General features: G+C 44.1%; 1 protein-coding gene across 1 annotated transcript in view; it reads left to right on the top strand.

Annotated features, from left to right (window-relative positions):
* The first annotated feature begins 3,643 nt into the window (after positions 1-3,643).
* Positions 3,644-22,564, top strand: part of LOC123766466 (peroxisomal targeting signal 1 receptor-like) — a 38,336-nt gene continuing 19,415 nt past the window's right edge. The window contains exons 1-7 of the mRNA XM_069308237.1: positions 3,644-3,780; positions 8,252-8,422; positions 8,652-8,779; positions 11,338-11,463; positions 12,058-12,182; positions 13,443-13,572; positions 17,884-18,070. Coding sequence (XP_069164338.1) covers positions 8,287-8,422; positions 8,652-8,779; positions 11,338-11,463; positions 12,058-12,182; positions 13,443-13,572; positions 17,884-18,070 — 832 coding nt within the window. The 5' untranslated portion in view covers positions 3,644-3,780; positions 8,252-8,286. The remainder of the gene's footprint in view (positions 3,781-8,251; positions 8,423-8,651; positions 8,780-11,337; positions 11,464-12,057; positions 12,183-13,442; positions 13,573-17,883; positions 18,071-22,564) is intronic.

Genomic DNA, 22,564 nt, shown 5'->3' with positions numbered 1-22,564 from the left:
GAGGACAGGAGTGATGTAAGGTGATGAAGGGGGGCGGATCAGTGTCGGGTGGCTACTCCTACACTAACCCTAAAGCCACCATACACAACCTTCCTATGTTGTTGTTGTTTTAGCCTCAGCCACTCGGTACACAACGCTGCAAGCAGCACGGGCTGAGCCCGTCGTGCTCACCTCACCCTTCTCTGACGTTGTTGGTGATGTTTTAGATTCAGCTATTTGGAACAGAATTTCCATGTAGCAGGGGCTATAGTGAGGCTGTAAAAAGATTGATTGATTGATGAAGATTAAGCCACCCAAAAGGTGGCACGGGCATGAATAGCCCGTAAGTGGTGGCCCTTTTGAGCCATCACCAGTATCAATAGATGATACTGGAGATCTGTGGAGGTGCAACTGCACCCTGCGTGACGGGAGATGTCTCCCGTGTGTGCTCTTGTGTGTCAATGGCCTGTAAAAACTCCACACTCCCTTTATATATCACTATCTCCACCTCTCAACACACCTACACCCCACCATACACATTTACCCACTCCTGACCCCCCATAATATGTTCTCCTATCGCCCCCCTCCCTTCCTAACACAAGGGAGTTGGGTTCAGGGATGGCAGATCATGTCTCACAGGATTAATTGAATTCTATGATTAGGCAACAAGAATCAGACAAGAAAGAGAGGGGTGGGCAGACTGCATATTATTGGATTGCCAGAAATCCTTTGACACAGTACAACAGGGATCAGTCCTTGGACCTATACTGTTTCTGAAATATGTAAATTATCTCCCAGAAGAAATAGACTCGTTCCTCTCAATGTTTGCTGATGATTCAAAAATTACGAGAAGGATTAAGACAGAAAAAAACAGTATGAGGCTACAAGATGACCTAGACAAGCTGAAGGAAAGGTCCAACAAATGGCTACTAAATTTCAACCGAAGTAAATGTAAGGTAATGAAACTAGGTGGGGGAAATAGACGACCAGACACAGGATACCGAATGGGAGATGAAGTCCTTCACGAAACGGACAGAGAGAAAGATCTAGGAGTTGATATCACACCAAACCTGTCTCCTGAAGCCCACATTAAAAGAATATCATCGACGGCGTATGCGAGACTGGCTAACTTGAGAACTGCCTTCATAAACCTGTGTAGGGAATTCTTCATAACCTTGTATACCACATATGTAAGACCAATCCTGGAGTATGCGGCCCCAGCATGGAGCCCGTACCTTGTCAAGCACAAGACGAAACTGAATAAAGTTCAGAGGTATACAACTAGGCTAGTCCCAGAACTAAAAGGCATGATTTACAAGGAACGGCTGCTTGAAATGCACCTCACGTCGCTGGAAGATAGAAGAGCTTAGAGAGACATGATCACCACATACAAAATTCTCAAGGGAATTGACAGGGTAGACAAGGATGGGTTATTTAACACGGGTGGTACACACACAAGGGGATACTGAGTATCCAAATGAGTCGCAAAGACATTAGAAAGAACTTTTTCAGTGTCAGAATAGTTAATAAACGGAATGCACTAGGAAGTGATGTGGTGGCGGCTGACTCCATACACAGTTTGGAGTTTGCACTCCTATTCTTGACCAGATGAGGGCACTGAAACTGTAAGTCGTGCCAATCACGACTCTAAGACCACCCACAAAACACCGCCTACTATGATCTAACAGACCATGAGCAAATCACTGGATAACAGACGCGAAATCACTGGATTGTTTCAAGCGTAGGTTAAACATATGTATAGGAGTTTGAATGGATATAAATAGAAGCTGCCTCGTATCGATCATTTTCAGTTTCCATTAATGAGCTAGGCTACAACAACACGCATCCAGTGACACGATTGATATGCTTGAAGTCCCGATGTTAACTGCTGGTTGCTCCAAGAAGAATTGTTAGCCCAAAAGCTTGGATCTGCTAAATGGCAATACAATCCTTGTAGTATAGCAGTCTACGTCCTCGACTCAGAATCAAGGATCCTGGGATCGATCCCTGTGGGGGACAGAAATGATTGAGTACGTTTCCTTTCATGTGATGCCTCTGCTCACCAAGCAGTAAATAGGTAACCGCGAGTTAGGTAACAGTTGTGAGTTCCACCAAGGTGTGATCTCGATACAAGCCAACAATTACTTAACTAGCGGGTAACTATTTTTCTGCTAGGTGGATAGAGGCATCGGGTAAAAGAAAACGTGCTCAACTGTTTCTGTCCTGTCCGAGGATTAGACAACTGTGTGAATGCAACTAAATTTGTAACGTCCTTCAACTGAGCCACGAGGGTTTACAGTATTGTTTAGGTGTTGCCCATAATGTCTATCAACCTCTGGAGGGTTATTAGAGCAACCACTAGTGCTTACAGACCAGCAAAATTAACCTATGTATGTACTTTACCTATGTAACTTATGTATGTACTTTACCTATGTAACTTATGTATGTACTTTACCTATGTAACTTATGTATGTACTTTACCTAAATAAACATTTGAATTTGAATTTTGAATTTGAATTTGAACCAACCAGTTAGAGTACTTTTGATCTGGATATAGCCCAGAGCCAAAGTAAACTCAAAGCGTATACACACACCGAGAAGCAGAGTACACCTCTCCAGTCTCCATTGTGATACAGAGGACCAATAAACTACTATCTAATGCAGCCTATCACAATTATAGTGTCAAAAGCCATATGATCGTTCAAAGCATAATTATATCCCTCATATTTACATCAAAACACAAATACTATTTAAATATTTGCTGCTTGCATATTAGCCTCTCTCTCTCCCTAGTCCAGACAGTTTCTATACTGTTTGCAAACTCCTTCATATAGTTTCATACACGTATGTTGCGAAAGTCAGTACACACAGCTTCTCTATATTAACGTATGGAGTAAGTATATATAGGATTGATTTATCACATAAAGTGCTGTATTATAAGGTATATGTATTGAAGAGCCTTGCCTCAGACTGTACGAGAATATAAACCTGAACGAAATTGGTCAATAATGTGGCAGTTTTTTAGTTTTTATAAAAAGTAGGGTACATCGCAATTATTATATGAGAGCGTTGTTCATCGGCCTTGCACGCTATCAAACATTCCAGCTATTGTGCAGGCACCTATATTGTACGATATTTTCTCAACATAACTTTCCTTGACAAATAAACCCTACATATATAACAAGGTACACAAAAGCTTTTAATGATGACACGTCAAAGTCGAACCAATGTTTGGATACATACAGGTTGACTAAGGATACCTTAGTCTACAGTAACGTCAGCAGCAACTTGTGTCATGTCGCTATATTTTGGCAAGCCATAAGCGATCAGAGAGTGAGTTGTAGTTGAGGGAGAGTGAAGAAGAGTGAGTGGCACAGGTATAAGCCATGAGGCGCGCCTGGCCCGAGCTGCTGCCACCCGAGGGCCAACTCTGGCCCGCCCCGTCACAGTGCTGGAACCTCTCCCACCACCATAACTCTTACCAAACACGCGGCCTTGTAAAAATCACACTTTGCTTGCGGTGGACCTCGTTTTAGCTCGAGATTTGCAGAATAAGACAAATGAGTTTTAATCTTAGACCAAATTACTAATTTAGAACTATTTATACGCGTTTAATATCGAAGAGTACGCCAGTAACAAAGTGTAAATAAAGTGTAGAGCGCCCGAACGAGTCTCGGGTATTTGATGGAATGCACAAAATTACTACCTCTGCTAAAGAATATTGCCGGGATTGATGAATTATTAATTGCTGTAGGTGAAGCTCACGCGATCATCCACTTCCGGGCGTCTCCGTGCCAAGAGGTAAGGGGAGAGAGTGATAAATCAAGGCTTGTGGGCCGGAGAATGACAGCGAGAAGAAGACTGGGAGATGAGAGCGGCCTCCCGACCCAGCCTCCACACCTCGGCCCCCAACCCTAACATTATCACGGGGATTTGTTATATACTGACGGTGGCAGGGGCGCTCCGCCGCGCCCCTGCCACGGCCCTCGGTCCTGTCGTTGTCATGCCCACAGGTGACGCACTTGTCACCTCTTCAGTACAGTTTTCTGGCGAAGAAGTAAGAGGGGGAGAGGAGGCCAAGTTAATCATCTTGGGGTAAGAGAGTTCTCTAGACCCATAGGGTGAGAGAGCTCTGAAGGTCCTTAAGGTGAGAGAGCTCTCCAGGACCATTGGGTGGGGCAGGTTTTAGGACCCTTGGGGTGAGAGAGCTCTCTAGGCCCATGGGATGAGAGCACTATCCAGGCTCTTGGGGTGAGAGAGCTCTCCAGGTCCTTGGGGGAGAGAGCTCTCCAGGCCCTTGGGGATGAGAGAGCTCTCCAGGTCTTTGGGAGAGAGAGCTTTCTACGCCCTTGGGGGTGAGAGAGCTCTCCAGGCCCATGGGTAGAGAACTCTATCCAGGCTCTTGGGGTGAGAGAGCTCTCCAGGTCCTTGGGAGAGAGAGCTCTCAATGCCCTTGGGGGTGAGAGAGCTCTCCAGGCCCTTGGGATGAGAGCTCTCCAGGCCCTTGGGATGAGAGCTCTCCAGGCCCTTGGGATGAGAGCTCTCCAGGTCCTTGGGGGGAGAGAGCTCTCCAGGCAATTAGGGGTGAGAGAGCTCTCTAGATCCTTGGGGGAGAGAGCTCTTCAGGCCCTTGGGATGAGAGAGCTCTCAAAGTCCTTAGATTACAGGACTCTCCAGGCTCTTGGGGCCAAAGGGCTTTCAATACCCTTGGGGTGAGGGAGCTCTTCAGATCCTTTGGATGAATATGGATTCATACCCTTGGGATAAATGGGCTCTTCATACCCTTGGTGAATGAGCTCTCCATACCATTGGTGAGTGAGCTCTCCATACCCTTGGTGAGTGAGCTCTCCAGACCCATGGGTGAGTGAGCTCTCCAGACCCATGGGTGAGTGAGCTCTCCAGACCCATGGGAGAGTGAGCTCTCCAGACCCATGGGAGAGTGAGCTCTCCAGACCCATGGGAGAGTGAGCTCTCCAGACCCATGGGTGAGTGAGCTCTCCAGACCCATGGGTGAGTGAGCTCTCCAGACTCATTGGTGAGCGAGCGCTCCAGACCCATGGGTGAGTGAGCTCTCCAGACCCATGGGTGAGTGAGCTCTCCAGACCCATGGATGAGTGAGCTCTCCAGACCCATGGGTGAGTGAGCTCTCCAGACCCATGGGTGAGTGAGCTCTCCAGACCCATGGATGAGTGAGCTCACCAGACCCATGGGTGAGTGAGCTCTCCAGACCCATGGGTGAGTGAGCTCTCCAGACCCATGGGTGAATGAGCTTTCCAGACCCATGGGTGAGTGAGCTCTCCAGACCCATGGGTGAGTGAGCTCTCCAGACCTATGGGTGAGTGAGCTCTCCAGACCCCCATGGGTGAGTGAGCTCTCCAGACCCCCCATGGATGAGTGAGCTCTCCAGACCCATGGGTGAATGAGCTCTCCAGACCCATGGGTGAGTGAGCTCTCCAGACTCATTGGTGAGCGAGCGCTCCAGACCCATGGGTGAGTGAGCTCTCCAGACCCATGGGTGAGTGAGCTCTCCAGACCCATGGGTGAGAGAGCTCTCCAGACCCATGGGTGAGTGAGCTCTCCAGACCCAGGGAGCCGAGCGGCCGAGCGGACAGCACACTGGACTTGTGATCCTGTGGTCCTGGGTTCGATCCCAGGCGCCGGCGAGAATTAATGGGCAGAGTTTCTTTCACCCTATGCCCCTGCTACCTAGCAGTAAAATAGGTACCTGGAGGTGGAGGCCTGGTCGAGGACTGAGCCGCGGGGACACTAAAGCCCCGAAATCATCTCAAGATAACCTCAAGATAACCCATGGGTGAGAGAGCTCTCCAGACTCATGGGTGAGTGAGCTCTTTAGACCCATGGGTGACTGAGCTCTCCAGACCCATGGGTGAGTGAGCTCTCTTCCGTTTAGTTTAATGAGAGCAAGTTTTTGAGACTCTTGATATAACTATTGTGGAGGATACCTCTAGGAGGCCACCATCTGATAATACAAAAATAATAATTCATTGTGTTAGAGAACAGGCAGCCAGAGTGTTTTCATACACGTTTTTTTTTCTTTTTAAAAATACAAGAGTTCTTACATTCTTATATCAAAGTTCCCCCCCCCAGGTTGAATTACTAATCCTGCCCAGGATACGACCCCATAAGAAGCTGACTAATCCCTGAGTACCTACTTGCTGCTAAGTGAACAGTGGCATTAGGTGATAGAAAATGCAGCCAACTATTTCTGTCCCGCCTGGGATTTGAACCCGGAATTCTCGACTGTGAGTCGAGAATGAACCCTGATTTACCTGAGGATCACTAACTCTAGTGGCCTCAACGAGGACAGGAAGCTGGCAGCTTGGTAAAGGTCTCTCCATTTGCCTTGATCGATGTACCATGTACATTTTAAAATTTAAGGAGCCCAATGACAGTGCAACAAAATTTCCTCACACGAAATTTTTTTTTTTTTTTTTAATATCTTCATTGTAATTGCTCCAACTTTTCCTAATGGATCAACATCATACCATGAACAGAAAAAATATAAACAAATTCACAATTTCAAATTTGGTGTCAAAATATTAATACGTAACCAATTGTTATGGTCTCAGAATGGCATATAACATTCATATTGCTTGTAGCAAAATATTGTTTGAGAGTATAGTTTACTGTAAAACACTTTTTCAATGTTGCCATCCAAATATGTGCAAAATTTAGACCCAAAAATTTATAACTCCAAACGTTATGGCTTTATGACTAAACAACAACAAGAACACCTTAGAACTAAAAACTTTGCACATAATATGTAAACATTATGAGAATTGGTCAGAAACTGAATTTTTGACAGTGTCTCAAAGTTGAAAATTCTGTTCATAGAGAAAAATGAAGTTAAGGTTCTCGACAATGTACTGTATATAGTACTTCGAATTTATGACATACAGTATCTTGTAAGTTTTAATTAGGATTGCTTGGCATTCGTATACGAATGTGTAAAAGTTGTAGGTCAATATGGTTTGAAATGGAAGTCAAGAAAAATAACCCAACAAAAAACTCAAAATATTGGGGATCATTAGGGATAACTATAAAACAGACACTGGTCCCCTTAACTGTTTAACGGTAGGTTAGACATATATATATGAGTGATATTGGGTGGATATTAATAGGAGAGCTACCTAGGCCAATAAATAAAAGGCCAATAGGCCTTTAAAAATATATATATAAAAATATATCTAAAAAAAAGGCCAATAGGCCTTTTTCAGTTACTTTCATTCTTATGTTCGTATGTACTTATAACAAACATATATATTGCAGTAACTTTATTGCCCACATACTGTATAAGTGATAAGACCCTCATCTGGTCCTCATTTCATCAGTACAACCTAAATAGATAAAGAGAGTAGAGTTTGAAATCTGTAAATAAATAAGCCAAAAAAAAATAAAAAAGTCACAACTTCTGCCACCTGTGGCTTATTAACATGTTGACCAATTTCGGTTCAACTTCAAATGCGTAATGCCAGATATGCATTCTCCAAGATGTAGAAGTCACAACAAAATCCACATAGAAACAAAGGAGAGAAAAAAAACAAAAAATAAAATAAAACCCTTCAAAAAGTAGTTGTCATCTTTTCGTACATAGAGACATAAGAAATATTGCCATTGGGCAATGTATTTATATGATATATAATAACATACAGCATAATAACATATTAACTCATTATTATGTGTGAAATCTGGCCCTCCAGGTGGCACCAGCTGCATATCTACTTAGTAGACCCTCCTTACTACTACTTTTCTTCTTTGTGTGTCGGACAGGTACTTGCATCTCTTTATCCCTGATTGCCAGTAAATAGGTGGTGTTATCATTATTATCAGTACCGGTTGCCGCCCATCTTGCACCCATTTATTTTTTTTAATTTATTAAAAAAATCCATTTCTTAACATATTAGAATTAAATTTTCACGACACTGATGCCAAATAACGAGAGATTTGTTTAAAAAAATTTCACTAATTTTCATATTTAGAAAAATCTCCTCCGTCACCAGGTCCCTTAACACAGTTTTGGCATTTATGCCCTAAACACAAAACCTTTAGTGCCAAACCCAACTATATTACCGGGACGCTTGTGCAGCAAACGAATGCTACTCCTGAACAAGGATGAGTAGCTGTTGTTTTTGATATGTTGTATTCAGATTTGACATTATGCTTAGTGACTGCTATATTTTTTATAGCTATTTTGATGGAGTGACATCATAATGGCCAGTTGTTTCATTAAATTTATAATATGAATTTGCAGGAAACTGAAGTCATCAAGCAAACACAAACATAGTTATGGCCTTGCGTAACCTGGTTGATGCCCAGTGCGGTGAAGGAAATGCCCTTGTTCGCCTCACTCACCATGTCACACGTGACAAATCACTGGTGGATGAAGGCCTCCGATGGCCTCAGGGTCGTCCTCCAATACAGGGTAAAGTATGGTTGTCTTTTAATTTTGTATCTTTAAAAACGTGAGACATGAACGATCAATAAATATTTGAAAGAAAGTGTGGGAAGAGGGGTTACAGAGCTTGAAAAAGTGCAGGGTTTGTGACAGAGCCTCTTGGAGAATTTTTATTTCTGTGGCCACCCTTGATGTAAAGGTGGGAGTAGGGTGCTGAGGCTATAAGATAATTTTCTTTATCTTATTCTTTAAACAGGAGGAGTATTTAAAGTACAGTACGGGCCAGCAGTGGTAGGAGACCAGCTCGTTGAGGAGTTTATGAGTGAAACACAGCAGGCAGCTACTGCAGCACCACAGGCCTTCAGAATGGATTCCCTCTTGCAGGTTAGCCTTATAAATGTTGTTTCTGATCATTCTTGACTACCATTACAAATGTTCCTTCAAGTTATTTTCATCACTGGTCCAACTATCAGTTAAGCTAAATATATATGTGTGTATCCAAATTATGATGTGTATTTCATTGAAGTCTTTTTCTTACCATAAATGTAATTAAAACTACAAGTCAAAAAGTTTGTTACCAAATTGACCCTTGCTGGCAACTGATTGCAAAATGTAAACACATAACAAAAGAATTAAACTAATAGCTTTCTATACAATAGTCGCAGGAAAAACAACCATGTCTTTTTTCTGGCTGCATAGAGTTTACAAGGCCAGGAAGATCATATTTGGAGCCTCTTGAAACCAGTCACCACACAAACACCACTACCACTTTTGGCCTTGCTTTTTTCCATGTGTGTAATGTTACATTCAAAATTTTACTGTCCGAACACTGATAAACATCCCCTAAGTTAAATTACATTATCGTATAAGTATTTTTGTGCTGTTGATGAGGGAATTTTGATCAGTCACTACAGTATAATTCATATCGAGGTTACTAATGTCGGTGGGAGGCAACAGCCGGTCGGCTGAGCGGACAGCACGCTGGACTTGTGATCCTGTGGTCCTGGGTTCGATCCCAGGCGCCGGCGAGAAACAATGGGCAGAGTTTCTTTCACCCTATGCCCCTGTTACCTAGCAGTAAAATAGGTACCTGGGTGTTAGTCAGCTGTCACGGGCTGCTTCCTGGGGGTAGAGGCCTGGTCGAGGACCGGGCCGCGGGGACACTAAAGCCCTGAAATCATCTCAAGATAACCTCAAGATAACCAAGGCAGGTGAGGAGGTAGGGTTTGGGGCATACAAGGTCCTCGAAGGATTTTTACCTGGTTAAGTCGCTATCACACAAGCCATCTACTGTATTAAGCATAGGATTTGTGAAAACCCCAACTGATGACACTAAGATGGTAGAGTAATGGAAATGTTATTGAAGCAACCTGTCTTCAGGGAGGAGATCTCCTGAAGGGAATGGATTGGGAACACCTACATAATTTGTGATATTATCTACTCTATCCATGGTTAGGTTAGGTAAAAGATTACATTTGGTTAAGGTTTGGTTAGGCTAGGTTAGGTTTAGTTTCATTACTTTTAGATACATTAATGCTAAATATTATTGATGATGATGTGAAATATGGAATTTGAAAACTATTTCAGTGTGCCAACAAGTTCCATTCACAGAAAACCAAATTCTTAAAAAAAAAAAGTTTTCAGCAAACATTTTTTATATTTTAAACCATCAATTTGTGTTTCATTATTTTATTTTATTTTGTTTTTTATTTATTTATATATGCAACAACGTTCACAAAAACACTGATCCAAGTATTCCGAAAACCACATGTGAAAAATAGAGAATGCTAAACACGTTTTCGGCTCAATTCGGCTTCATCAGAGCATTTTAGAAACTTTGGCATTCTAAAATGCACTGATGAAGGCGAATTGAGCCGAAAACGCATTTAGCGTTCTCTATTTTTCACATGTGGTTTTTCTGCTTATTTATATATACTGTACAAGAGTTCTTACATTCTTGTACAGCCACTAGCACGAATAGCATTTCGGGCAATTAATGTTATAACGAGAATAATCTCTATGACAAAGGTTCATTTGCCAGTTTACATGTAGACTATTATTGGAACTGTAATATGCTTCTCAGACCATCACAAATATCTATGTAACAATCCAGGTGGTTTGCGGGTGGGTGTGGTGTCTCATGGTAATGGGTTTGGTCCAAGGAGGTGATAACTCTTTTAAAAAGTGGAGCATCTTCCGAGACTCCATCAATGACTTATGGAGCAGAGTAGGTAGGGCCAGGAAAAGGTGCGCTCAAACACGCTCAAACTCTCAAAGTTTTTTTTGCTTAATCTAAGTGGTAAATGCCCCAACTTTTCATAATAGAGCATCATCGTAACATGAACACACAAACAATTAAAAATAATTAATTTAAAAAATTATAAAATTTTAGGTTTTCAAATCAGCTTAAAAATATTAAATTTCACAAATTGCTCATTTGGTGTTATCATGGTCCCAGAATAGTATATGACCTTCCATTTTTATTTTATAGAAATTAGTTTGGCAGTACTGTATAGTTTACTAGAAAAAATTTGTCAATGTGGCAGTTTTATAAGCTCTAAAATTGAGACACAAATATCTATAACTCCGAAAGTTTGGCGTATATGAAAGAACCAAAAAATAAACATTGTAGAATGGACAACTGTGCACATAATAAGTAAAAATGGTGAGAATCAGTGAGAAACTGGATTTCTGAAGACATCTCAAATTTGAAACTCCAGTTTTAGTGATAATTGAAGTTGAAGTTATTGACAACGACTGTGGTTGTTGTAAATTATGAATGTTCTTGTATGTTTTAATAAACATTGCTTGGCATTTGTACTCGAATATGTGATGTTGGATGTGTAGATAGAGCTAGTACATACTATGTCTAAAGCCACTAATACGCACAGCGTTTCGGGCAAGATAAATCATTTTTTAATTGAAGATAACATTAATTTCAGGAGATGCGTGAAATAGAGAGCATGCGAGCCAGAACTGGACCCATGAGAGGTCCAGGCATTGCTGACCTAGCCTCAGAGGCCAGTAACTGGGCGGAGGAATACCTAGCATCGGAGAGACATGTTCAGGTTAGTTGTGGAACCAAATTGTCTGTTTATAATCTTTTTACATTTGCCATTTTCCACATTAACACTTCCCTCCCTGATGCCACAAAATGCATCATAAAACAAAAAAAATGCAGTTTTAATGCGTCTTTTAACGCAGATGACGCAAAAGTCGTCTTGCAAAAATTTTTGCAATGGGGCCTCGTAGGGGCCTCGTTAAGGGGCCTCGTAGCCTGGTGGATAGCGCGCAGGACTCGTAATTCTGTGGCGCGGGTTCGATTCCCGCACGAGGCAGAAACAAATGGGCAAAGTTTCTTTCACCCTATGCCCCTGTTACCTAGCAGTAAATAGGTACCTGGGTGTTAGTCAGCTGTCACGGGCTGCTTCCTGGGGGTGGAGGCCTGGTCGAGGACCGGGCCGCGGGGACACTAAAGCCCCGAAATCATCTCAAGATAACTCAAGATAAGATGTCTTATTATTAAGTATGAACATTGTAAGTGAATGAGTTTGACATTGGGGTGTGTGCTCCCCGGGAATGCACGGCCTACTTTCCAGTGTGATTTGGGTGCCCTGTCGGGCCAGCGAAAGTATTAATCCTACATTTCTGTCTGCACTCAGGAGATTGGTCCAGGAGGGGACTGGACAAAGGAATTTCTCGAACAACAACATGGCCTCACGTCTCCAGATATCATACCCGACAGTGATACACGATGGGCTCACGAGTATCTTAATGAGAATCTATTGTAAGTTCTTGCTCTAGCACCTTGAGTTTCTGTGTAAGTTTTAAAACACACAATAATTCTATTAACCTTTGTTGATTTTTATTTATAGTCAATTGAAGATATTTCTTCTTTTGGCTATTAATTTTAATGTTCTTTTGAAAATAAAATAAAACTAATTCAGACAGCAGAACTGTTGTTGGTTCATGGAAGCATTGTCATACAGGCCCCTTTAACTGAACTTGTTCATCCTGCTGGTCCCTGAGGTATATGATCTGTATAGTATTGTGTTATGGAAAGGAGCGTTCATAGTTGGGCAGGATGACACGTAAGACTGATACCACAAGGAGATTTTCAAAATTGTCCTTGAAGGACCATGCAAAGTGTGAGGGAGCCACTGTAATAAAACTAACAGTCCAGCCAAGAATGACAGAGACATGGTTTGTGTGTTCATATAATCAAAACATTCGTGGTGCCTCCCCCCCATCCCCGATGCCACTTGCAATCTCTCGCTTACAACCAATTTGTTTACCTCTGATATCCAGACACCTATATGCTGGGGTTTATTCCTCGAGGATTTTATATTTATATGCAAGGTGGCATGGTGTGTGTGTGTGTGTGTGTGTGTGTGTGTGTGTGTGTGTGTGTGTGTGTGTGTGTGTGTGTGTGTGTGTGTGTGTGTGGCATGTTTTCTTGGAATTTTCAGTTGATTTCTGGACATGTTCATGGTTTTTGGTGTCTGGATCAGGTCAATTTTGGTGCCAATTTACAGGCATATTGTCTATTACCTGCAATGTGTCGTGCTAGATGTGTCTACCTCTATGTCATCCCACATTTTAAACATGCTACATATGCCTTGAAATGAGAACAAACTAAATCATAATACTGCATGTCCAGTAAATTTGTCAGTTAAATAAATAACTATGATTTTTTGCAATACAGAATACAAAATGAGGGGAAAATAAACATTATAATATTTATCTTAAAAATTTTGTATTAGATACCTTTCATATTTCAATATATTATGGAAGTGTTATATATTTTAAGAGTTCAAGTTTTCTTCAGCATTGATGTCTGATAACTGGGCATCATCCAGATATGGGCAAATTTGCCTTATGCATTTCACTGACATTATATACTAATTTATGGTGCATTTTTAGTACTAGATGTCAAAGTTTTATATTTAGCATACTAAAGCTGCTTCTAGAAACAAATATTTTCATAGTTATTGTGCTTTTATACCCTGTCAAACAAGTTTTGTTTTGATGGATTTTATCATTACAGAGATGAAGCAGCCAGTGCAGAGGCCAGTAAATGGGTGGAGGAGTATAACCCACAAGAGGATTCAGAACTAGCCAGAACAGCTAATGAACTCTTGGGAACTGTCGACGATCCAAAGTTTTCTAACACAGAGGTCAGTAGAACTTGTTGAAGAGTTATATAACACCTTTAATTAGGTATCCCCCAGTTATATTACCTTATTGTTTTAGTAGGATTTCTTTTCCATTTCTGAGTTCTTATAGTGAAGTTATCCCCATCAAGTAAGATTACACTGTATGCTGCCTTGTTAGATGTCAATCCCTCAGAAATGAGAGAACGTCCACATTCTTGCCTGACATCACTAGCGACCAGGTAAAAGCAGGTGAAACCACCAAGGCCAAGGAATGCCCCTGACCTTCCTTGGCCTTGAAAAGAATGGAGGCATTTTATTCCACTCATTGTTCTATTTTGTATTTTTCTGGGGGGAGCCCCATCGGTTTCCCGGAGCTATCCAGGCTGATATTGCTAATGTCAGACTTTGGCACCAGTCATGGGTATGGAGTTCTTAGGCCTATCGGGGACCATGAGCCACAACCTGGCCCCCTCAGAGAGGCATGAGGAGTAATTGGCCTATAGAAACCCCCATGTGGTTGGAAGCATTCTATGTCTGCCATTGACCAAGGTCAGGCACCCAGAAAGGTAAGCATCCCAAAACAAACCCCTATTCTGTTAAAGAAATTGCTACTGAGAGCCAAACTAGTGGACAGAACTCCCCAAACAAAAACGAGATAACGAGCATGACGTCGCCACGCCGTCGTTTGCGCAGCTCCCCCACTCCCCGGGAGGGGGAAGGGGGAGCCCCAGACCCCACACGCCGGCTACCCAAGCCCCAAGTTCTGAGGCTGATGCCTTAGGCAGAGGTCCTGTGCTCTGGCTCCAGTCTTGGTCTCAGCTCTGTGCCTTGTGGCGTGGTGGCTGTCTTATAGGGAATGTGTGAGCCTGGAGTAATTCTTCAATACTCGGGCTGCATGCACCTAGGGTTCCCTTCCCTAGGTGCCTGGTAAGTACTGCCCTTGTGGCTTGGGGCAACCTTCCACAAGTTCCTTGGGTTCTGCCTCTGCTTGGCTGTTTACTGCTCGGTTTTCGGCCACCCTTTGTGTGCTCGGGTGTTCCGACTCCCTTGTTCGCCTTAGGGTAGGAGGCAGTTTGCACTGGTAAGGGGCGCAAGGTACTATGCAGCTTGTTTTCACCAATCATAGCGGCCGGCTCTGTTCCGCCTGGGTACGCTGTCCTCTTGGGGATTTTCTTTTTCTTTTTGTTTGCCTGCCTTGGTTATTGCCCCCTGTGTACTGAGTACTTTTCTTTTTTCCGGTATTACCCCCCTGCTTGGTCCCTGTGAGTGTACACGTCTCAGCGGTTCAGTTCTTAGAAAGTTGTTTGGTAGACTTGGGCGCCGTTAGCAATACCCTGCCTGGGCTTCCCTGAGCGTGAGTTCCATCTCAGGACCATGGGAATCACCACAGGGGTGTGTGGATTCGATGGATGTGAGCCCTGAGTCCCCCCCCCCCCTCACTTTGTGCGAGTTTGAGGGTTGCTCTGTCCCCCTTGTCTCAGGGTGACTCACTGTTTTTTACCTCAGTCTGCTGCCTGTTGGGTCGATGACACCGTCGACCCGGAATCCTTCGAGTTTTGTTGCTTGTTTGTGACTCAATTACCCAGTCCTATGCTGACTGTGGGTGCAGGCAACACATGCATTGCATGTTGGGTTCAGGTGGTTGCAACTTACAAGTTATTTGCTTCCTGGAAGCCCCGAGGCTGCCCCGTTTTGGTTGTTGTGACCCAGGGTTGGGGGTGTTGGTCACTTCGGTTTTGTTTCCGTCCGCGCTCCCTTGTCTTTCCCTTGTTTTGGTTTAGTCTGGTCCCCCCCCCTTCCTGCTTCCGGATGCACACCGTCTGTGAGTTTTGGGATCGGGGCGGGGTTTCGTTGGTCTTGAGACTCGGGCGATCTCGGGGATTGCCCCTTCTGGGGTAGCGTCGGAAGCATTCGAGCCTGTTCCTTCAGTCGTGATGTATGGGTCTGCCAGTGGGCTCCCTTCCTTATTGTTTCTCGGGGTGCCCCGGCTTTTTCTTATGAGGGTGGAACTTTGGGGTGACGGCTCAGCCCCGGGTCTTGCTTTGGGGGTTCCTGGGGCTGGGGAGGGGCTGACTTGGAGGCCTTGGGCCCCTGTTGGATCCCGCCGGGGTTTTTCTACCCTCTGAGCGGGGCTTGCGGTTATGGAGGGTGGGGTTTTCCTTTCCCCCCTCTGTGTACGAGTTTGTTGGGCATCGGCCCCTCCCTGGGTTCAGTTCCTGGTCCCTTCGGGTCCATCGGTTCCGTCCTGCCGGTGGGTACTCTCCGTTTTCTCACCCTTCTTCTTTGGGACATCGATTCTCAGTCATATTGAGGTCATGTTCCCCTTGTTTCGGGGTCTTGCGTGACCATTGGTCTCGGGTGCAACTGTGCCTTTATGAGCCTTCGTGATTTTGTGCTTGCTTCTGTTGGATCTTGAAGGTTTGGGAAGTTTTTCGATACTTCCCGTATTATTGGAATGTCTGTCGTCTTCCAGTGAGGCTTACCTCCAGTCCTTTCTAAGACTCGTTGGTCCTCTTCCGTGCTTCTTTTTAGTTTTCGGTACTCATTTTTTTATACTTATATCTTCTCTCCGTGCTCTGTCTCGGTGTTGATAATATACCTTACATACTCCTAGTTGGTGCCCTCCCCGCTAGGCGAGTTGTGCGGTTCGGACCTAATGCGTCCTGTGCGTGCGCCGTGGGAGTTTGTTTTGTTTATGGACAGTGTACACAGGTGTTGGTGTTCCACATCCTTTTTCTCTCGGGTGATTCGCCACTCTCGCTCCTCTTACCTCTCCAGTCCGTGCCTTGTAGATACTGGGGGTGTTCTGGATTACAAATATGGGGAGAACGCCTGTTTTTTCTCTGCATACAGGTGTCTGGCACTGCATCCGTTTCTATCCTACTCTTCTCCTGCACATGCTGCTCTGGCCTTATTCCACTAGCAATGTTCCCGGAATATTCTCGGCTACGATGTGTCGTAACACAATAGTGTCTACGCTCTGCAGGTGAGCTTATGTGGTCTAACGTCTCTTTCAGCCAGGTGCTGGTTCGTGGTTTTTGGGCGAGTGTTGGGGATTGGTTGTGGTGTTTTGTTTGGTCCCTTGCATGCTTCTTCCCATGACCTTCCTTGTCCGTCTGTGTTGTTCGTTACACGGTGGGGCACGGCTCCGTTTTTCGAGATCTTTCTTTAGTCTTTCCATGCCTGGGTCTTTTCTTGCCTCTTAACACGCATTCCTTGACCGTCGTGCAGTGCCTGGCTGAGCCCTTCCATATCCATTGGCTTCTCTGTGTAGTAGGTCATGTCCATTTCGTTCCTGATTGCTGCCTGTCTTCTTCGTTCCTCATATTGCTTCTACATACTTGTCCCTAGCTGCTGGTGCTTGGACTGTCTTTCTGGTCTTTTTCTTGTGTTTTCCATTTTTTCCTTATTCTCTACTACACATTATTGTGTGTTTTAGTGTGTGTTCTTGGTTTACTAATGTTCGTGCTAGTTTGGACTTTGTCCATGTTCAGTTCCCTGCTTTTGCAGGGAATTGAACATGGACAAAGTGAACATGGCATCATAAATTACTGTACATCATAATTGTACAGTAATTTATGATGCATTTTGTTGATGTCACCACAACGTGGTGACGTCATGCTCGTTAGCTCGTTTTTGTTTGGGGAGTTCTGTTCACTAGTTCGGCTCTCAGTAGCAATTTTTTAATCAGAATAAGGGTTTGTTTTGGGATGCTTACCTTTCTGGATGCCTGACCCCAGTAGATGGCAGACAAAGATGGCAGATTCCATTCTTCCAACCACATGGGGGTTTCTATAGGCTATAGCTCCTCGTGCCTCTCTGAGGGGGCCAGGTTGTGGCTCGTGGTCCCCGGTAGGCCTAAGAACGCCATACACATGATTGATGCCAAAGTCTGACATTAGCAATATCAGCCTGGATAGCTCCGAAGAGCCTCCGGGTCTCACCCAGAAAATGGCGTTTCATTACATTCAACGCTGGTTTTTTTGTTAATTTTATATTCTTACTTTCTCCCATCATAATCTTTTGTCTTATATTATTTTTGCTGAAGCTACTCATGCATGTAAGAAGTATATATATACAGTATATATATTATTTTGATTAATGCTGTAGTTGTACCAGTGCTCATCATACTTGTAATTTTAGGTGAAGTTGAGACTATGTTTGATTTGGTTTAAAAATCAAGAATGCTAATACAAGAAAAAAAAACTGGTTTAATAATATTGCCAGAGAAAACACTCAGTATGAGTACAAAAAAAAACATAAAATTAAGAAAAATTTATTTTGAGACCACTAGAGAAAAATATTTAATAATTTTTTTGTGCATTTTTGCAGTTTATGTCGTTTATTAAAAAATTAGGAGAAGGAGCCAAAAGTGATGTTAATAAAGATTGGAGTGAGGAATTCCTGACATCAAATGCAAAAGATGCAGGTAACCTATCTGAGTCTTGGAGTGCGGAATTTATCAAGGAACGTCAACAGCCACATGAACGATGGGGAGAAGAATTTGCTAAACAACTAGGTAAGACCACTCTTAGAGAATACTACCTGGTCAAAATAGTAACTAAATGTAATTTCCACTTGTATGGTTGCATACAAAAACAAGTTGCCATTATCATCCCCCAAGTTATGGTTCTGGTTCAGGTGACCATCCCTAATTATGGCAATAACCATGGTGACAGGCCCTCCCCCCCTCATGTATGGTACTAATCACTTTGGTTATCCCCAAGGTTGCCAAAGATCAAAGTGATCTCAGTAATCACCAAATATGACAATGTTCGAAGTAAAAGTTCCCTAGTATAGCGCTAATCAGGTTACCGTCTCTTAAGTGTGGTACAAGTTGATACTTATTTTCTAGTATGTGACATCAAAATCACTACAGCTTTTGTTGATACATTATTCTCTTGATAGTCCAGCATATCAATACACCTGCAGCCAGGTAATTTGGCAGTTTTCACTTCACTCCATAACCTGGTAGTCTATGTAATATTTAAGCACTGAGCTGCAGGGCAAGAGCCAGGCATCAAAAAGAGCAAAACACTTCCCATCCTTATTCACCTGCTTTGAGAATTGTGAAATAGATGGATAGTAGGGCCAGTGGTGTGTCTGGCAAATGTTATCACACTGGGGTGTACCAGTGTTGTAGATGTACAACAGTGTTGTTGTGGGTGGTTGTGCAGTCTACAACTGGATTGTAATGAAGAAGTCCAAATGTCCCTAATTTATCCCTACTTTGAAATGCATCTGAATGAATCTTGCCTAACTATAAGGAGGCTAGTGTATTATCAGCTAATTGTACAATAATTGATGATGCATTTTGTTTCCATTCTGTTTTGCTGAATATTAATGTATTAATGTAGGTGACATTGCAGTGTCACCTGGCAGTTTGCCTCATTTTCTCCACCTCATCATTCAGGCTCTGCACACATCTCTGTGCTCTTCATCTTCTAAACAGTGTAAGGGCTGTTTATGCTAACTCAAACTTGAAATTCTTTCTGAGAAATGTAATGACACTCAAAGTATCATGAAAGAAATAGGCACAGTATTGCTTAATGGTACTCAAAGTAAATATGCCATGCAAATAAAAGAGTCCTAAAATATGGAACAGGCTTCCATATTTTGTAGTATGTAGCATTTAATGTATTTATAAAAAAATATGTAGAAAATTCTGATTGCTTCATATAATATTCCCATTCCCAGTGTCCTGGGATAAGTTAAACCCAGTTACCTTCTCATCTAAGTACAGGTAATACCACCACTCACACACTGTATGTTCTGTGTACTATACTTTGCATAACAAAATAGACCTATACTATGTGCTTCTAATCCACTAATGTTATTAAATGTGTACAATAACAACTGTGCCTTACAGCTATGTATAATCCAACCTGTTCTCGGGTAAAATGATACAGATTTAATTACTCACTTTGTGCAAGACCAGACCAGTGGACAAACAGCTGGTTGGGTTAAAGATTTGCTTTAGGTTAACATACACATGATAGAGTATCATCTGGAGCACGGGGGGCCCTCTAGACACCCCGTGCTTGTACACGTCACAGGGGGTCCAATTTATATCTAGCTCATCCCCCATGTTAGATTTTGGGTTAACCGGCTACCAGTACCTTGCCAGGCCTTGCCTTGCCGCAAGTTCTTCCCCTAGTAGGCCACTATTTGTTTGCCCTGCTCCTGGCTCCCAAACGTCTGAAGGTTTCAGAGTTGGGGCGGGGTTTAGTTGGTAATGAGGCTCGGCAGCTAACAGGGTTGCCCCATTCGAGTTGGAGACGGAGACATTTGAGCCCGCTCCTCCTGCCGAAACTTCTGGGTCCTATCAGCAGACCCCCTTCTTTGCTGCCTTTCCCCGGGACTCTGCCTTTTCTTCAGGGGTAGAGGGCGTGGGGGATCAGCTCTGCCCCGGGGCCTGGTTTGGAGGCTCCCAGGGATGAGTTGACCTGGGGGGCTTGAGCCCCCTCTGATCCCACTTGGGTTTTGGTGCCCTCTTTGTGGGGTTTGTTGTTGCAGGGAAGGGGTTTTCTTACCTCCCTTCCCTGTATGAGTATGATTTTGGGGTCGGGTTTATCTTTTCGGAGGTTCTGCCTCTCGAAACCTCTAGTGCTCAGGAGGTTCGGGAGGCTCTTGCGGCTTACCTCCTGTGTGACCCAGATTTTGCCTCTGTGATGGATCTGTCCTCATTTGAGTACGATTCTTCATCCCCATATTGGGTGCGTTATGAGGATCCGGAGTCATCCTGGCTTGCAGACTGCCCTTTCTTTTCATAGGAGCGTGGCATGGGTTTTATCAGACCCACACGCTCGAATGGCGGGAGGCTGCTACCGTTCTGCAGGTTTACCTGAGTGGCGAGTTTGAGTGCCTTAATTCATGCTTGTTTGCCCCTGTGCTTCCTCGGGATGTTGGCCTTGTTCAGCTGCATGTGCAGGTTCCCACCCTTTTGGCGTCCTTGGCGGCTGAGGACTTGCACGCTCGAGGGCATTTGGCCTCAATCTTGCGCTTTTTTACCTTCTCGAGTTGTCCTCGGACAGTCTTGGGATAGGATGTGGAGGCGATGAGTGCCGGACCTTCGTCTGTGGTGCTGGTCTCAGTGGCTAGGGCGTCGGCAGCGCTGTTGAAGCTGTTTGTGTCAATTTTCAGGGAGGCAGTGTCTGTTTTTTGCCTCTCGCCTCGCGTGTCATCAGGCCATGCTCGCTCTCTCCTTAAAATCCGTTTGGGTCCTGAGCTTAGGTTTTCGTCCCCTTTCTGTGGGGTTGCTAATAGGAAGTCACCTGCATGGGGAGCTGCTACAGCTCTAAGTTGGGAAGTGTCATGTGGTGTTGTTGCAACTTCTAGGCATGTTGCAGCTGCTTGGTTTACAATGGAGCAGGCCCGGGGTGCATCATGTGTTGGGTCCGGTTGTGGTTCTTCACCGTTACTTGCGTGCCTTGGCTTCTGTGGCCGGGAATGCACTTTGGGTTGATCCGGTTTCCCTTGTTCCCTCTTCCAGGAGCTCGGATCTCCCAGGTCATCCGCAGGGTCATTAAGTCTAGTCAGCTTGCGGTCTACCTTCGTGCCCACGGCATTTGTAAGTTTGCCGCCTACACTGCTGTCTTCGGCAATATGTCCTAGGCTGATATTCAGGCGCAGGGATTTTGGAGGTCAATCAGGGTCCTGGCTGCACATTTTCTCACCAGCGTTCCTTGTCCTAGTCGTCCATGTGGGGCTTTGGGTCGCAGGTTACAGCCAGTTGTCTCGACTTCATGTTGAGGAGCGAGTTGCATCCGCCTCCCAAGTAAGTCCCTAATTCCTTCTCTTTTGTGATGTAGTTCCAGGGAGCCTTAGGGGCTCCCCACAGAAAACCAGCATTGAATGTAATGAAATGCCATTTTCTAGGTGAGCCTCACAACTGAAGGTGTGAGTAGCTGGCGCGGGGAGGGAAGGGCTGCGCGGACAAGCGGTGAATTACGTTTGCATGTTTCCTTATGTTTTTTGGGGGGTTCTGTCTCTGTTTGGTTTACAGTTGCAGTTTCTTACCAGGTGGGATCTGTTTTGTTATGCCTACCTTTCTGGGTGCCTAACCTCAGTCGATGGCAGACATGGAATACTCCCAAACACATGGGGGTTTCTATAGGCCACTGCTCCATGTGCCTCTCTGAGGGGTCCAGGTTCTGGCTCGTGATCCCTGGTAGGCAGAACTTCATTGACTGATGCCCCAGGCAAATATAGTGTACTGTATATCAGTCTAATAGCTCCAGGGAGCCTCCCGGGCTCACCCAGAAAATGGCGTTTCATTCACCGCTGTTATTTTGAGGTTCACCACTCGTTTGTCCTGACTATTCAGTACCGGTCAGTGCCCGACTCTGCACTGGTGCAACAGGGATCTTTTCACCTATCCCGGCTGGGTCATTCAATTTCAGTGAAGACATTCGAGAATTCTTGATTCATCCTGGAATGACTTTTTATTAAGGCTCATTCAAATATAGTGCACTCTAACTCCTTACATGTGCTTCTCTGTGTCAATGAGATCACTAATGGGCATTCTGCTAATCACTAGTTGGCCTGTCTGACTACTACCACAACTTCTGTCAGGTGTCACCACCTTGAAATCAGCAGGGAGGTTAGGCAACAAGGGAGGTAATGGGATGTACCAAGTGCATTTCTCAGAAAGATTTCCCATCTGTACTCAGTCTTACTTATATCCCTGAGGGCCACCACCCTTAGTGGCCTGAATGGGAACAGGAAGCTGTCTAGCAGGCCATTCCATGGGTTTATAATACTTTGGGTGAAAAAGCCCTTCTATTTTTTATCCTACATTGTGGCTTTTTTCATATTCTTGTTCAGATTATTATAGCCCATCATTCTTTGCTCTTGCAGTGCTTAACTTTCATTTCAGTTCATTATAATTTATACCGTATTTTCAGTAATTTAAATTACCTTAGCTGAGTGGACAGTGCTTCGGATTCGTAGTCCTAAGATTCCGGGTTTGATCCCCGGCAAAGGCGGAAACAAATGAGCAGAATTTCTTTCA

The sequence above is a fragment of the Procambarus clarkii genome, chromosome 62, assembly GCF_040958095.1.
Source record: "Procambarus clarkii isolate CNS0578487 chromosome 62, FALCON_Pclarkii_2.0, whole genome shotgun sequence".
NCBI classification, from domain to species: Eukaryota; Metazoa; Arthropoda; class Malacostraca; order Decapoda; family Cambaridae; genus Procambarus; species Procambarus clarkii.
The sequence above is the reverse complement of the archived record's forward strand: the minus strand, read 5'-3'. Positions and strand labels throughout refer to the sequence as shown.